The sequence below is a fragment of the Equus quagga genome, chromosome 11 (genome assembly GCF_021613505.1).
Source record: "Equus quagga isolate Etosha38 chromosome 11, UCLA_HA_Equagga_1.0, whole genome shotgun sequence".
NCBI lineage: Eukaryota > Metazoa > Chordata > Mammalia > Perissodactyla > Equidae > Equus > Equus quagga.
Genome location: NC_060277.1, coordinates 74,112,415 through 74,128,909, shown reverse-complemented (window position 1 = coordinate 74,128,909; position 16,495 = coordinate 74,112,415). Strand labels below are relative to the sequence as shown.

General features: G+C 46.3%; 1 protein-coding gene across 2 annotated transcripts in view; it reads right to left on the bottom strand.

Annotated features, from left to right (window-relative positions):
* The window catches only part of PHF12 (PHD finger protein 12), a 37,985-nt gene extending 22,905 nt beyond the window's left edge, over positions 1-15,080 (bottom strand). Inside the window, exons 1-2 of one of the 2 annotated variants that reach the window (XR_006890661.1) lie at positions 14,408-15,080; positions 13,579-13,760 (exon numbers count right to left, since the gene is read on the bottom strand). Coding sequence is in view for 1 of the 2 variants with exons in the window: in XM_046676172.1 (XP_046532128.1) it covers positions 13,579-13,760; positions 14,408-14,473 (248 nt within the window). In the remaining variant the exon portion in view is untranslated. The remainder of the gene's footprint in view (positions 1-13,578; positions 13,761-14,407) is intronic. The other variant, XM_046676172.1, reaches the window with a different exon arrangement.
* Between the last annotated feature and the right edge of the window lie 1,415 nt (positions 15,081-16,495).

Here is a 16,495-nt window from a genome sequence, read left to right as displayed (position 1 = left end):
GACTCGGTCCTTGCTCTCAGGGATCACAGCTTAGAGACAACGTGAAAAGGACAACTGGCAATGAGACCACATACAATCAACTACAAACTGATTCTTGCCATATAGATCTATATAAGACTCAACCACTCACGGATGCCAGACTCAATGAAGAGCCCCAGAAGTTTGGTCATTAGGTACCTGAAGAAGACAGTGGCTTTTTCCTTACTCTCTTCCCACCATTCAAAACTATTCAGCAATGGTAATTCAGCCAGTGACCCTTTAAAGATGGTGAAGTTAAGGATCTTGGGGGGTTCAGGCAGAAACTATAGGTTTAGAAGCAGGTATATTTCTGTATTTTGAAAACTACCCAATAAAAGGAAGGTTCTGAGAGTGGGGACATTTTCCTGGGAATGAATGTTTAAGTCCATCTAGAGCACAAGAGTATCTGAACCTTTAGATTCCTTCTGAGACATATCTAAGTCCTGGGAAGGAAGGTGAGCCCTGGAATAGTCATGTTCTGTGCATGAGCGGGCTTGTCTTGGAAAACTGGCAGTTCTTCAGCCAACAGGCTAAGGACCTCTACTTTATTTTCTGGCTTCAAAAGAATGGCCTGCAGTGCAACAAGACAGGCATTCTACTCCATGGCAGACAAGAGTGAGTGCCTTCTGAGGACGGAGCTCTTGCAGAATATCTTCCCATGTTCACTCCATGGATGTTTCCTTCCAGATTATTTGTTAAAAAGCCCTGGCCTGCAATTCCTGGCCAGAATGTGACAGTTCACTGCTTTCCAACTCATTGTTTTTTTTTTGAGGAAGATTAGCCCTGAGCCAATATCTGCTACCAATCCTCCTCTTTTTGCTCAGGAAGACTGGCCCCGAGCTAACATCTGTGCCCATCCTCCTCTACTTTATATGTGGGACGCCTGCCACAGCATGGCTTACCAAGCGGTGCCATGTCCACAGCCGGGATCCAAACCGGAGAACCCCAGGCTGACGAAGCGGAACGTGCAAACTTAACTGCTGCGCCACCAGGCCGGCCCCTCACTGTTTATTTTAACCACTACCTGATCTTAAAGACATTCTGTTAGCTATAAAATTGTTCATAACAATAGAGCTCTAAGTCTTCAGAGATTGTACAATTGAAGGATATCTCAGAGTTTGGTGTGGCTCTCTGTGAGACCTAAGAGGGTCTATAAACTGTTCACATCTGTACACAAACCAATTAGACAGCTGGTCAAGGGGGTTGCTGGCGCGGGGTTCACAGGTTCAGCTTCTGGGTGCAGACCTAGCACCACTCGTCAACGCATGCTGTGGCAGCATCCCACATAAAACAGAGGAAGACTGGCACAGATGTTAGTTCAGTGACAATCTTCCTCACACACACACACACACAAAAGAAAGTTGGTCAAGGATATTAATTTTTCAAAACTAACACTCCTAAAGCCAACCTCTGCAGCAGGACTCCAGCATCTACACTTCCACAAACAAATCCAAGTGACCTGTCTCTATTGCTGATGAGGGTGTCTAGATTGGCCTATTTCTGGAGTCATCAAAGAGAAAACCACAAACATATACCCCTAAGCTAACTGTAATGCCTGTACTGATAGACCTCTTTATGTCAAAGATTCAAAGCCCAAAGCCAGATGATCCCAACTCACAGCCAAAGGATGAGTCCAGTTTTAATCTAGAATGCCTCTTTCACTCACTAATAAAGCTGCGGCTCTCCACTGCAGGTGGAAGATGTTGGTAGTTGTCATGGTTCTTGGCTCTCTAATTAAGAGGATCTATTTCAAGTCATATACCAGTGTGGTTGATCTGAGTCTAACCTCACTCATCTCCCTTGCCTATTAATACATGTGAACCTGCATGACATTAACATTTACTTCAGATTTAGTCGCCACCAGTGGGACCTGTTGCTCCACAGCTCTATGTTAATTATCCATCCAGCGCAAGCAGTTTTTCAGTATGGAACTGAAAGGGAGAAGGGGGAGGGGAACAAGAGAACAAAGGGAGGAGGGGAGAGGTGGAGGGAGAGAGGGAGACAGGGAAGCAGAAAGACTGCCTTCTATTTCAGAGACCTATATTTTGCATTACAACAGGCAGATAAAAATGGTGTTGGGCTCTGGACTTATTTTTTTTAATAGGTTAGGTTACTGACGTATGGCTTGCAACTGTCCATCCAGCTAAGTGACACTGACATTTTAAAACTTGAGCCAAAAGCAGCCAGAGAGACATGAAAATATCCCTCAACAAAATTAAAAGCTTTGGTGTATGTCTTAAGCCAAATGGAAGCGAGTGAATGAAAAAAATTTAAGGAAGAATACTTCATATTCTCTTCCTGGACTGACAAAATACTCTATTTAATAAAACACTTAACAGGAACACTATGCAAACAGCCTATCTATACACAATATACCAACAGCCTTCCACTTGGGTTCTCTTTTTAAAAGAGGTCAGTCACATGAACTGGTAAGGTCCCTCCTGTCAGAACCCATCATTCTCCAAGAATCAGAAGCTCTCCAGCCCGATACGGCAGTTTCAGTTGAAATAAAGTATCAGACTAAGAAAGATTTCACTGTCCCCTCCCCACCATCATCTGCATGTCTCCTCCCTTTTTTTGGTGGTGGTGGGGGGTGTTCAGCAAGCAAACAATAGCACTGAGCAATTCTGATTTTTAATTTCACAGTTCACGGGTCTCATCCATCCATCTGAGGTCCACTATCAGATAAAAATCCTGCAATTATAGTTAATGGCATTGTATAAGGCCAACTGCAAAAGACAATACATGCTCAGAACAGGCCTACTCTCCCTAAGATGGGCCCTGCTTCCCTTGGCTAACTCAGGAAATACGTTGGGACTAGCTAAAATGGGAGTGAAGGTGATCGCTGTCAGGATCACAATCATGTCTCAGCCTCCCAGCAGCCATCTTGATCCATACAGGGACCTATGAACACAGAAAACAAGTCTTTTATAAATTGAAACCAGCTTCTGCTGTGGAAAAGCTAAGAGGTGTTGGGTAAAGTTTAATTTAAAAATGTCTTTTTAAATTTAAGTTAAAAGCTATACTAACATACCCAATTTAATGGTTTATGTTTTGAGGGAACAAAATTTAATAAAATTTAAATGTCAGCAGAAATAGTAAACTTCCTCTGGACACCTGTGTAGGCATTTTATCTTCAAGTATGGCCCACCTTTCAAAGGCAGAGAAGATGGTCATATTGAAGGATATTGGAGAGATGAAATCAGAGAGAAAGTTTATGGGCTCCCTGAACCTTAATTCCTTATCCTCCTTCATCCCAGCTGACTCAAATACAGCTAATGCCACAAAGTACATAAAAAGCACAAGGACTGCTGGTTTTTTCATGCAAAGCCTCAGTAGCAGTGTTAACAAGGAAACCAATGAAGTGCCAGGCCATTACAAATGCTCCATTGAGAAACTTAGCTAGTTGCGTCACTTCCACAGGCATACAATTCTTTCAGACTAGCAGACTGTGCCCCCAAATTTTATCGCCTTCTATGTAGAGCTGGCTTGTGGTATCCTCCTAGTGAAGGACACCTGGAGAAGAGAGTTTCAAGTTAGTGCAGGGAAAGGAGGAGGGAGGGAGGAGAGACCACCAACAGTTATACCAGGTGTTTGCCTCTGCTAACTTCTCTACAAGCTGAGCCTGGGTGCCACAGGGCCTGCTCTATTACTGGTTTGGCTATTCTTGCAATCCTGGATTCTCCACAATGGAAAATGGGCTGGCTGCAACATTTAAAAAATGAGTTTCATTCATTCATCTCATGACAGATGTTGGAGCCTACTTGTTTTGAAAAAGAATCAACATTCTGGCCTCAACAGTCACTTTCTAACATCCCTAGAGAACATTCCATTGGAAAGAAGAATCAACAATTGTAATTGTGTATTCCAGAAGAGTCTCAGAGGTATGGAAAACTGGGTACTGTTCTGTGGCCAAATTTTAGTGGACTATCAAGAACAAGGAAATAGCCAGGCCACACTCTTCTTGCAGACACAGTTCACAGAACTTGCACCAGTTTGCATCCTATAGACATTGGACCTAAAATTCTATAAAGGCTGGGAAAACTAAAACACTAACATTGTCTTTATTTGAAATCCAACTAAATATAGAGAGCAGGTTTCTACTTAAGACCCAGTTGCTTTTCCCTAAGGAAGATTTCTGTTTTATTTACCCTCCTCTGACAGGGTCTTCTAAAAAAAAGGAAGGAGGGAGAACATTGCTATTATATTATTATTATTGCTATTATTTGGGCTAAAGCAGCATAGGGCTTATTCCCTCCTTCTTTTACCCATAACTCCCCTCCCCTAATTTTACTTATAAACCTCAAAGCTCCCCGCCCTACTTGACTGAAGTAATCTCCTGGGCACACTGTCAAACTGTGCTGTCGTGGTTTGATGCCACAGCTAAGTGCTGACTTGGGCTTCTGAAGCCTTCCAGTTATACCCCCAGTGACCTATTTAGGAGTTGAACGTACTTCTCAGAGACAGAGCGCCATAATTTTTCCCTTTGGCCCACTTTTCTCTCAGATGGTCCCTAACTAAAGGAACAATCACCCTAAAGGCCTGAATGTGTGCACACAAATGATAAAATTTGAGGAAAGCTTGTATGCAGCAAGCATACAAGGCTTGGACATGAACTCTTTCCCGTAACTTAAACTGCAGACAATTTTCTTACTATGCAGCTTACTTTAACATCAACAAACTGCAGCCTTCAGTCAAAGATGTTTGATATCATGGAATTAGGAATTAGAATTAAGTTAAACTAGAATGGCCAAGTGTCATCTATGCCAGGCAAACCCACAAGAACTACAAAGCAAAAACAAGTGATAAAGCAAAATAACGTTTACAGAAGGTCAAAATTAGTGACAGAATTCTCCCTACATTTAAGATGCTCTTTCAAAAAATGGCAAGCAAGATCAAAGAAAGTTGAATACAGCCAACCTATGTACAGAATTATGAAAAGTTATAGGTTTAGACACATTTAATGAGATTAATGGAGTATAATTTTCATAATGTATTTTGACCAATAATTGATGATTGTCGGCTGAGAAAAAGTTCACTGCAGTTTCCCTCTAATGTTTACAGAGCTTCATTAAAACCAAGAATCAGGGTCCGGCGTGGTGGCGCAACGGTTAGGTTCGCACATTTTGCTTCGACGGCCCAGGGTTCACCGGTTCAGATCCTGGGTGCAGAAATGGCACCGCTTGGCAAGCCAAGCTGTGGCAGGCATCCCACACATAAAGTAGAGGAAGATGGGCAGCAGATGTTAGCTCAGGGCTAATCTTCTTCAAAAAACCCCCCAAAAAACCAAGAATCAGTAGAATTCTATGTGATGTTTCAGTGAACATGGGAATTAAAAAGCTCCCAGCTCATCACAGGAGCCCAGGGCTGGTGGAAAGAACAAGAGTGGCTCCACTCTGCTCAGTTTTGTAATTCAGACTTATCTAAACTCACTTGAAGTTCTGTGCATTTCCCTAGCTTCTCTGCACAAATGCAGATAGGAAAAAAATAACATTCAACATCCTTCTTAGGATCACAGCTGGGTAAAAGCCTGTAAATGTGCTTATGCTGCCACAAACAGGGTTCCACCCTGGAACTCAAGCTTGCTAGTAATTCTGAGAGGTTCCCCCACTCCTGCCTGACCTGGAGCTAAAGCGATGTCTTTGGGCTATGGTTAAATTCAAACCCTGTGGAGAGTCCTCTCTTGCTCACTGGAGCTTATTTCAAAAAGAGCCTCATGCCGAGCCCAAATCAGTGGGAAAGACTAACGCTAGGTTCAGGCATGGAGTTTTTCCCCGCCCTGCTGTTACTCTGTCTTTTGTCCTTTCAAGACTGGGAAACATTTCCAGGGAGATATCCTGTACAATTTGTCAGAAAACAGGGGAAGGGCAAAGATTAAACACCAAAGCTATTAACATACAGGAAAGCAAATGTAATTAGGGGGAAAGGAATGGTCACCGTGTGTTTGTGTTAACAAAGGTACCATCCACTTAGAAGAACCCAGATATCATTTCTGTTGCCCAACCAGTGTTTATCTTTGCACGTCTCTCATTTGTGATACCACTAGGTATCATGCAGCCATGAGCAGAGGAAATGGGTCAGCCTCCGGCGTTCAAGTAGTTTAGTGAGCATTTAGTACATGACTGCAAAAGGGAAAGGAGTAGCTCTTTGAATGAGCGAGTCAAGTTTTTCATTACTTAGACAATCTCATCAGTCTGCAAGGTGTACTTGGAATTTGCTTATTGTGAATCCAACAAGAGCTCTACAGAGTAGCTAAGTTCCTTTTTACTGATGGGTCAAATCAATGATGTCTCCTTTTATCAGTTCCCTGTGTCTTTTGCCTCCCATGCAAATGTGCTAAAATTTCATCTTTAGTCTTATTTGCTGAGACCTAGATTTAGAAATAACCGTAGGCTTAAAGAATGAAGATTCTGATATCTGTAAATAGCTGGCAGAAAAAGGAGTCACCTTATTCTTAACTGCTCTCCAGTCACGGGAAAAGGAGTCAGCTAGTGACCTGTGCATGCGTCCTGGGCATGGTGACAAATTCGCAATACCAAAGTGCCTTTCTGAAATCTGGTCTAGGACCTGCACTGAATACAATGTCCTCCTCTTTCAGGAAACTGGCAGAGGGACAGCTGTACTCCTGTCCTATCTCCTGGGAGGCTAGTATTATGCAGAGGTGCTCTTATAAGTGTCACTCACTGAATCTCAATGCAGCTGGCCATGTTGTACTCCCTGGAGACTCTAAGTCAAAGGAAGAGCACAGTGGAGGTGGGAAAACAAACTTTTTTTTCCTGCTCTGGTGACTTAAAACTCTGGCACCTTAAAACAAGAATGCATTTCCAGGAGCCTGTGCTGCATTACCATAGTAAGTGCCATCATAACCCAAACCAGAATCTTCTACCAGCGTGGCCTGCTTAATTACACACTCAAGGAATTGTTGTGTATGCTCTGGGGGTGGGCCAAGAAAGTTCAGAGAATCATTTCAACACTCTTACCCATAACCAAAAGCAAACAACATTCAGCTTCATCTATTTTCTATTGCCCTGTCACTTGTAGGAGAAAAGATGCATCCATTTCTGTTAAGAAGCAGGAAAATCCTCCAAAAATCCTCTTGGGAGTATCAAAGCAGACTATTTCCTTTTATAAGCTATATACAACCTTCAGGTAAATATTCTCTGTGCTCTGTCTCCCTATTTACTGCTATCTGGGCTTACACAGAGACACATATAAACAGGTGAGTTCACTGCAATGTACAAGCAACTTTTTGTTCTTGTTAACTGGGCTCAAAAGATAGTTCATTAATTGATCTGAGTTATTCCTACTCCAAGCTGTTACCAAGCAAACTGAGGCAATTAAAATCTTTCTCCTTAAACTAGGGGCCTCAAAGTATGAGATGGGCCTCCAGATGGAAATTTTTTATGTGGCTGGTGAGTGCCAGGTGGGTATCCTGCCTTAAGGCAGGTGGTGGATTTTGTATACTTCCTCTGGGGTAACTTCCAGCCTTAGATTTCTTTGCTAAGAAGAGTTACCCAGAACAGTCAAAACAGCAACATATCGAATCATATTGTAAGGTTTTCTCTACTGAGATGCACAGTCCTGACTGGAGTACACAGAAGAAATCCTTTACTCCCTGTCATTACATAGATAATACAGGCATAGACATTAAAGTATGCTTAAATGAACCATCTTTTTCTAGGTAAGACTCAAAAATTTAAAAACAAAAAGACAAGGGAAGTGAAAAGACAACATAGAGACTGTGAGAAAATACTTTCGAATCATATATCTGACAAGGGACTTCTATCTAGAATATATAAAGAACTCATAACTTAATAATAAAAAACAAATATGCCAATTAAAATTAGACAAAGAATCTGAAGAGACATTTCTCCAAGAAAATATACAAATGGCCAATAAGCATATGAAAAGATGTTCAATATCATTAGCCATAAGGGAAATGCAAATCAAAACCACAATGAAATAGCACTTCTAGCCCGTAAGATGGCTTTAATCAAGAAGACAGATAATAACAAGTGTTGGAAAAGATGTGGAGAAATTGGAACCCTTGTACACTGCTGGTAAGAATGTAAAATGAAGCAGCCACTTTGGAAAACAGCCTGGCAGTTCTACAAAGATTAAATGGAAGAATACCATACGACCCAGCAATCCCAATCCTGGGTATACACCTAAGAGAAATGAAAACACATGTCCACACAAAAACGTACACACAAATGTTTTTAGCATCATTATTCACAACAGCAAGAAGTAGAAACCACCCAAATGTCTTGTCAATTGATGAATGGATAAACAAAATGTGGTATATTCATAAATGGACAGTATTCAGCCATAAGAAGGAATGAAGTACTGATAAATTCTACAAGGATGGACCTTGAAAACTCACTGAGCTCTTGAGTATCACTTGTACTTTTACACAGAGCTTAACAAAAACCAGTGTTTCATTCAATACATAGCAGTGACTATTTGAATCTCTTACTAGTTCAAATTAGACAATTTATTTGTCTTTATTTTACGATTTGGCTTTAAAAAAAATTCTCTTGGAGGGGCTGGCCCCGTGGCTGAGTGGTTAAGTCCACATGCTCCACTCTGGCGGCCCAGGGTTTCACCAGTTCGGATCCTGGGCGTGGACCTAGCACTGCTCATCAAGCCACACTGAGGTGGTGTCCCACATAGCAGAGCCAGAAGGACCTACAACTAGAATATACAACTATGTACTGGGGGACTTTGGGGAGGAGAAGAAAATAAATTAAAAAAAAGAAGATTGGCAACAGATGTTAGCTCAGGTGCCAATCTTTAAAAAAAAAAATTCTCTTGGAGACATACTTGATGAAGAATTTAAAATAGATCAACATGAATCCCGTCTCCATATTAAAATGAAGGCAATACCTAAGTAGTATGTCTTTTACACATTTACACATGTAAAAAAACACACAAGTCATTTACAAAGGCCAAAAAACGGTCCTTTATATTAGTGGAGCCCATTTGTAAAGTACTTTGAGAACCTTCAGGAACAGCAGGAGATTGATGAGGCTGTAACTGCATCCTACCTTTCACTAAGTATGGTAATTAACTTTGGGACAGTCTCAAAATAAAAAGTTTCCCACAACAGCACCACTAAATACTTGCCGTAAGTTACACAAAAACTGTTACCTTTGAGGAGTGTTACCTCCTTTCCCATTTTTAATATTTCTGATGCTTCTTTTCTCAACCAAAGCCATCTGGGTCACATTTTGTGAGTAACCAATTCATACCAAATATTATTCTTATATTTTTAAACAGTGATTATCCTTTATTTTTGAACTAAAGCACTCATTTCATAAGAATGAGCCCCACGTTAAGTTTACAAAGCACACACGCGAAAACTGAATTAAAGCTGAAAGTTACTGGACACTCCCTATTTGAGTGGACCATTTAAAAACAATACTACACACCCAGATTCCAACAGAACACAGCAAATGCAAAAATAAATAAAATACACATAAAACCAAATTAGGTTTGTTTATTGTTGAATCATTTTACTATTGAGGTGGCGGGATAGGGGGAGGGAGTCCAGATGTTGTCACCTCCAGTTCTTCAGTGCCAGGCTTCCAAGCACTTACAATGGCAGAAACAACAGATTCATAAGATAATGTTAAAATAAATGTACTTTAATTCATCACTTGCCTGATCCTATTCTAATAAAGAGCTAAACACAACAAAATCAGAAAAAATCGCCTCTTTAAAAAGTTCAAACAGCAAAGATTTTCTGCAAGGCAGTTTTCTACTCTTTGTGTGAAGTCTTTCTTGTTATGACTCACTGAAAATTAAATATGCAAAACTCCAAGCTGAGCTTAGTTTTGCCTGTGCACAGAGACCTTTTTACTCTCATTCTTCGAAAACCTCATTTTGGATCTTGCTGCCAACACCAGAGAGAGGAAAGCCGGCCAACAATTCCAAATATAACATGCGGAGGCAAATGCTACAGAAATCTGTCTGACGGGAAGCGACCATGCTGAGGTCTGCTGAGGTAGATGCACTTCTCAATCAGACCGTTTTGGTCCCTCGGTCTGTTTGGAGGGAAACGCCATGAGAAAGCAATCAGAGGAAACCATCCAGGTTCCCGTCAGCTTCACTACAGATGCCCTATGGCGTTCACTTTATCAGTGAGAACAATCCTATCCATCTCAAACAGAAAGATGGGTCAGGGGCAACTAGAGCTCCACCAGTTACTCTAATTTTTTTTTTTTTTAACCAATTTTCAGGCACCAGTCCATGGAGAGCAGTATTTTCAGAAAGCTCAACTTATAGCACGACAATTCACCAGGGAACATTTAAAAACATATCTCTTTCCAATTCTGCAGGGGCAGGTTTAGTAACCCCTACTGCCTCTCTGAATAATTGATAAACCAGTTAAACTTGGATAAAATAATTACACCATCACTTAAACAAATACGAAGACATCAGCTCCTCAAGTTTAATTCTTCAGTGAGGTCACGGTACTCAGCACAGGACAATTCATTCCCCCATCCAGAAGATCATTACAGAAAACCCAGAAATAGGGCTCCTAGTCTAATTGGGAAGAGAGGACTGCTCCTCATACAGAGCACTGGCCCCTGAGAAAAGATGAGACAATTAAAACAGCTTATTTGACCAGTCACTTCCTCCAGTAATTTATCTCAGAAAAATCCCCTGTGGTTATGGCTATGTCACTAAGCCCAAGAGGTAAAGTTTGCCTAGAATCACTTCTGGAACATTTTACTAGATCCTGTTCACTGCGAGGCAAGCTGGCAAGGCACACTAGAGACTGAAAAAGGACTTGTCTCACAGAGCTTTGAATGCAGACCCACAGCAGTACTGCAGTTATGACCTACAGGGTTTGCAAAACTCCATCTTCACTCTTGTGCATTCTGTACATAAGGAAAATTATCATTACTATGCTTATCTAAATAACCCAGTCTTAGCCAGTTAAAACGGGAAGCAAGAGAAAATCCAGCCACACCTCCTAACCTCACTCCCTCATGGCACAAGTAAGCAACAGTGAACAAATTAACGGGAGCACACTCAGGAATCAACATTTTCCAACACCGTTAACTGCTTGACCTCACTACTCTGGTTGAGATGGTTAATGAAGTACTTCGCTTGTGCTGGAAAGAATGTGGGGTAGGAGGCAGGAAAGTGGGATAAACCTCAGTTGCAAGAGGGCTTCCTGCCTTTGTACGAACACCTAGAATGTTCTATGATTTACATAAGTCAATGGTACATTCAGTACTCGCATCTTCAAAGGGGGAACTGGAGATGTGAAACAAGCCCTGCCTCATTTACTAGGATTCTCAAATCTCTGAGTACCAGTTCCCATTCATGGTCTCAAAACAAAAAACAAAAACAAAAAAACCAGTATTCAATGAAACGCAGCCTGGACAAGCCTGAACCTCACCAACAGCTAAAAGGCCCTTCCTCGCTCCTTCCAGTTAAAGTGGAAACTGTTAGTTGTTACAACTTGACATGATTTAGACTTACCTAATTAAAAGATTCAGAGGCTAGATTTTAGAGTTTAGAAGCCCAATCTCAGGCAAAACAGCACACTTTTTCCATGCCTGAAGTTTCTAATGAACAATTTCAGCTTTATTAAACAAATGAGATGAGATAACACAGAGCTTATAAAATTCTCACTCAATATGGGGCTAACCATTCTCGGTTAATACTAACTTCATCCTAGAGGTAAAACATTAACATATATTTTAAATCAAGAAACCTACAACTCAGTCCTAATACACACATATCAAACAAATACAATTAAAAAAAAATGTAAGCCAGCTGGGAACAAGTGGTAAGCAACACAAGATATCCAAGTACAAATCTCTTCCGTACTCAAAAACAGCATAGGAAACTGGAAGAGAGAGATTTTTCCAGGTGGATTACACCTTGTAGGAAGCAAAGGCTAAAAACCACAGACCCTTCCTGCTGGTATTACTCACTTCATAATAAAAATTTTAAAGCCAGTAGCAAAGCTTCCTCCAGGATAATCATTTTTGTCCCTGCAACATCACAAGCCAAGATGGGGCACACTCCTGGGCAAAGGTGTCTTGGGAACGGTAATGGGAGCTTCCTACATAACTTCTGACCACAGACTTAATTTGCCCAGTATCAGTCATCTGTCTAATAAGTGTTCCAAAACCTGCAATTAGTACAAATATACAGTAGGCACTATTCCACAAACCAAGAGACGGAATGTGAATGGAATTGTGGACAGTGCTTAAGGAAAACCTCATTTTGTTTTTCTTTAAACAGAGAGCTGAAAAAGGCAACATCAAAAACGGGTGGGAACAAACAGAACAGCCCCTCTCCTTTCCGCCGCCTCCTCTCACAAACGACTGCCTCAGTCAACTGTTGCTGAACAACAGAACAAGACCCATCAGAACAAGACGCAATCTGATTCCCTGCGCAGATGGAGGATTTTTGTGGAGGGCAGAGGTGATTTCTACAGGCAGAAGCTGGAGTTTAAACTCTTCTTGGCCGGATTGTTCTGGGCTGAGCTGCTGAGAAGGATCAAGCAGCAGGCGATCAACCCAGGTCCCTCCCTCTCTCTTCGGTCTCTCTCCTCCCCTCGCGTTCAGTAAGGGGGGGGGGGGGAAGCGCACAGCTTTCCAGCTCTCTCCTCCTTAAAAGTGCCCTCGCGGAGCCACCGCACACAATCCTCCCCTGGAAGCAAAGAATTTTGCAGCGAAGGGCTCGTAGATCCGGAGCGAAGAAGTGAAATCGGCGCCCAAGGGCAATTTTAATTGTCTAACCCGGCCCGATTTCCTAAGAGGCGGCAGCGCGGGGAGGGGAGGGAAGAGGGAGGCAGCTCCGAGAGGCAACCGGGGGGAAGCGGAGGCAGAGAAAGGGGACCAAAGCGGCGAGATCCCAGCCCCGGCCCCCGAGGAGCTTCTGCAGAAAGGACTCCGGGGCTACCCCCACTGTTCCCCGGGAGACGTTTGCAAATCATATATGCAGCCAAAATGGCGCTGAGAATAAAAATATAATTTAAAGGCAGGTCGCCATATTGTAAACAGAGAAGCAGAGAAGAGGCGGACTCGAGAGAGACACCCTCCATGATTTCTTCCACAGCCGCAAGCGCCCAGGCGCCCGGTCCCGCGGGTCTGGACCAGGGCGGCTCAGGCGGCCGAGGGCTCCGCGCACCCACCCCGAGGAGAACCAAGCGCAGCAGGAGCCCGAGGGCGGCGGGCGCGCGGGCAGACAAGCAGCACAGGGCCTGGAGCTCCTCCCCTTCCTCCCCCGCCACCGCCGGCCGTGCCCTGCCGGCTCTGTCCCGGCTACCCGGCGACTTCCAATCCCAGATGGGGCTCTCCTCACTCCTCCCAACCCCCACCTCGGGGTCCGGACCCACCACTGCTCGTCCCCCCGCAAAACAGCCAGATGCGGGCAGACACCTGGGGGCGGGGAGGCGCTCGTCCCAGTGGCTGCAGAAAGTCAGCTAGCGGCTGCAAGCGCCCGTTATTTCAGCAGGCTGGGGTAGGCCGGGTGAAGGAATGTGCCGAGAAGGGTCCGCCAAGGGCCTCCAAAGGGGTCCCCAAACCTTACCAGCACTGGAGGTGAAAGGCGGCCGGGCAGTGGTCACAGCACAGGAGATCCCCACCTTCTTTGCAGCTATCGCAGCTGTCGTGATTGGTGGCCCTGCCGCTTCTCCGGGGCTCCTTCTCAGGTTTCCGACTCCGCTTTTCTGCCTCGTCCGTCTTGGGGGGAGCCAGCAGAGCTTGTATTTGCTGCACACACATACAAACGGCGTGTGTGCACACTCGGAGCTCCCGGGCGGTCCGTCGCCCCCCCGACGCGGCTTCTCCGTCACCCACCCCTCTCCCCCCCTTTGTCCTTCTTCCTCCCATCCAGGCTGCTCCCAGAACCTCTCAGCCCCCGGAACCAGGGGGAGCCCACCCTAACCGCGTTCCTGCAGCACAACAACGAGAACAGCTTCTTCCAAATGGGGAGGATCAGGGTAGGGGGATGGGGAGAGGGTGCGCGGTTCCCTTCTCGCCACTTCCTTGTATGGACAGTGGGGGACTCTAAAGCCAGGCTCGGGAGAGGCCTGAAGCCCGGTACCCGGACGTGCTGGGGGAAGCACAAAGGGGCCGACAAGAAGGGGGTGGGGAGGCCCGCCGGTGCAACGAGATGGAGTGGGCTGGCGCCTCGGGAGAGCGAATCGAGGGCGGCGGGTAGGTGAAACTGCTGCAAACGTCCTCGGAGCCTGAGCTCAGCCCCCCAAATTGCAAAGATGGGAGGGAGAGTCTGAGGGAGGAAGAACCCCTCCTCCCCTGGCCCTCTTGCGCTGCGAGCTCAGGACCGGCTTTGTGGGGCGGAGGGCGGAGGTTCCCTCCCGACGCTGGGGGAAGGGGATGAGGAGGGCCACTCTTACCTCCATCAGCCCCCCCGACGTGTCCAAGTCGTACACGATCGTCTTGGTCTCCATTTTCTCCCACATTCATCCACCTCCCGGGCTGGGCGCTTTCTGCTCCGGCCCCCCCAGCCCCGTGGGGAGGGGGGAAGCGGGGGGAGGGGACGCTCCTGACCCCGGCCCCCCTTCTTTTTTCCCAACACGGGTCCCGACTTCCTCGCCCTGGCTCCCCCCCCACCCCCCGGCCCCCAGTCCCCGGGACGGCAGCGTCCTCCCCACGGGCCGTGAGGGGGGAGCGGCCCCTCAGCCCCGGCCCGGCGGCTGGCTGCACGGTGGGTCCCGGCTCCGGGGGTCAGGCCTCGGCGGGGCCTAGTCCCACAGGCTAAAGCCGGCGCTGGCGACCGCTGGTCCGGCCGGGAAGACTGGCGGGCGCTGCCATCCCGGGGTTGGGGGGGATCGGAGGAGGGGTTAGAGGTTAGGTGAGGTTGTGGTACGTGAGGTGACTGCGGGGAGGGTGATGGGGGGTGGTCCCCGGGCTCCGCCTCTCGCCGCCGCCGCCGTCTGCGTCCCGGCTGCCGCGCACTTGGCGCAAACTTACCGCGAGCGCCCGCAAAGCCACCCGCGCAGGCGCCCCGGGATCGCCGCTCGCCGCGCGCAACCGCAGTGACAGCCGGCGGCCGGGCCCCCGCGCAGCCGCAGTGAGAGGGTACCCCCCAGCGCGCAGCCGCGCTGGCATTCGTCTGGAGCGCCGAAGCCCCGCCTTTCTGCCCTGCGCCAGCGCATTGAGATAAGAGGGCGGGACCTGAGGTCTCGCGCAGGCGCCTGGGAGAGCTTGTAAGGGTCACAGCGCAGCCGCAGGAATATGGGGACTCTTCATCCATTGGTGTCCATTGGTGTTTGTGTATAGACCAAGAGTACTCTGTTCCCGCGCAGGCGTGTTGAGGATGCTCTCCTCCCGCCCCACAACAACACAGCCGGCTCCCGCGCAGGCGTATTGTCAACTGCAGGCCCTAACAAGAATGCTTCTCTTTTCGCCATTTTGGTAATGGGATATAGGCTACCATGTCCTTGGAGTCCTCAGGCATGAACAGGAGGAGCAAGGTGTGGTGTTGGCTGGAGCTGGTAGGCTGTCGGTGACAAGAGTGCTCCTAGGGATGTTGTAGTGGACTGTTTGGTTCCAGCGTCAGGTGTGGCTGGACCAGGCGCCATATTGGTAAAGAGAAAAGAAAAGCCATCGCGCCGGAAAACATGCTTTTGGTATCGGGTTGGACGGCTGCTGTACCCACTTCCCTCCGACTCCCGAGAGCTAATTTTAACCTAAGCATCCCTGCTTTGCGTAGTGGTGGCACCATGGAGAGTTCCGCCTGCCCGTTACTACCCTCTCTTGATCACTGTCCCCGAAAACTGTTCTTCAAGAGGAAGCCAAAAGCGAAGACTTTATAATACTGACAACGCCCAGCTACCTGCCTACAGTGGACTTCAACTCCCAGTTTGCAATGCGCAAGGGGTCCAAAGGGCGAACGGGAGCGCATTGCACCCTGGGAGTAAGAATCGCGCTCGGTCTTGGATTGTGGGAGCCGTAGTTCCGTGTGCGTGCGATGCACTGTACGTGGGATGGACTCAGGGAAGAGTGATTTGCCTGCCGGGAAGGGATACTTTTGAGAGCTGCAATGTTGCATGCTGGGATTTGTAGTCTGAGAGCCTCACCTAGAATTCTAGGCGGGGCTTCATGCTTCCTCTAAGGCGCCCGCCCCTCCCCTTGGTATCGCTTTCAGAGATGGCCAGTTAACTCTGCCTGACCACAGATGAAGCAGTGGCATCGTTGTGCCAGACACTAGGCGTTTAGTTGGCATCGTTACCAGGTAGTTATGTCCTGCTCACTTTTGATGTTAAAGTATACTTAGCATTCTTAGAAGCGTAAAACTGGAAAGAGCTTAGACCATCTGTATTAATCCTCCTCATTTGCACATGCACAGAGAGGAGCAGTTATTTGCCTAGTTAACATGGTGACTTTATGGCAGACCTAGGAATGAAACATTTCTTGATTCCCGGGCCAGGACACTGTCTTAAGTGCCTATGAGAAGTTGTTGCTGCTCCTTCTTTTGGGAT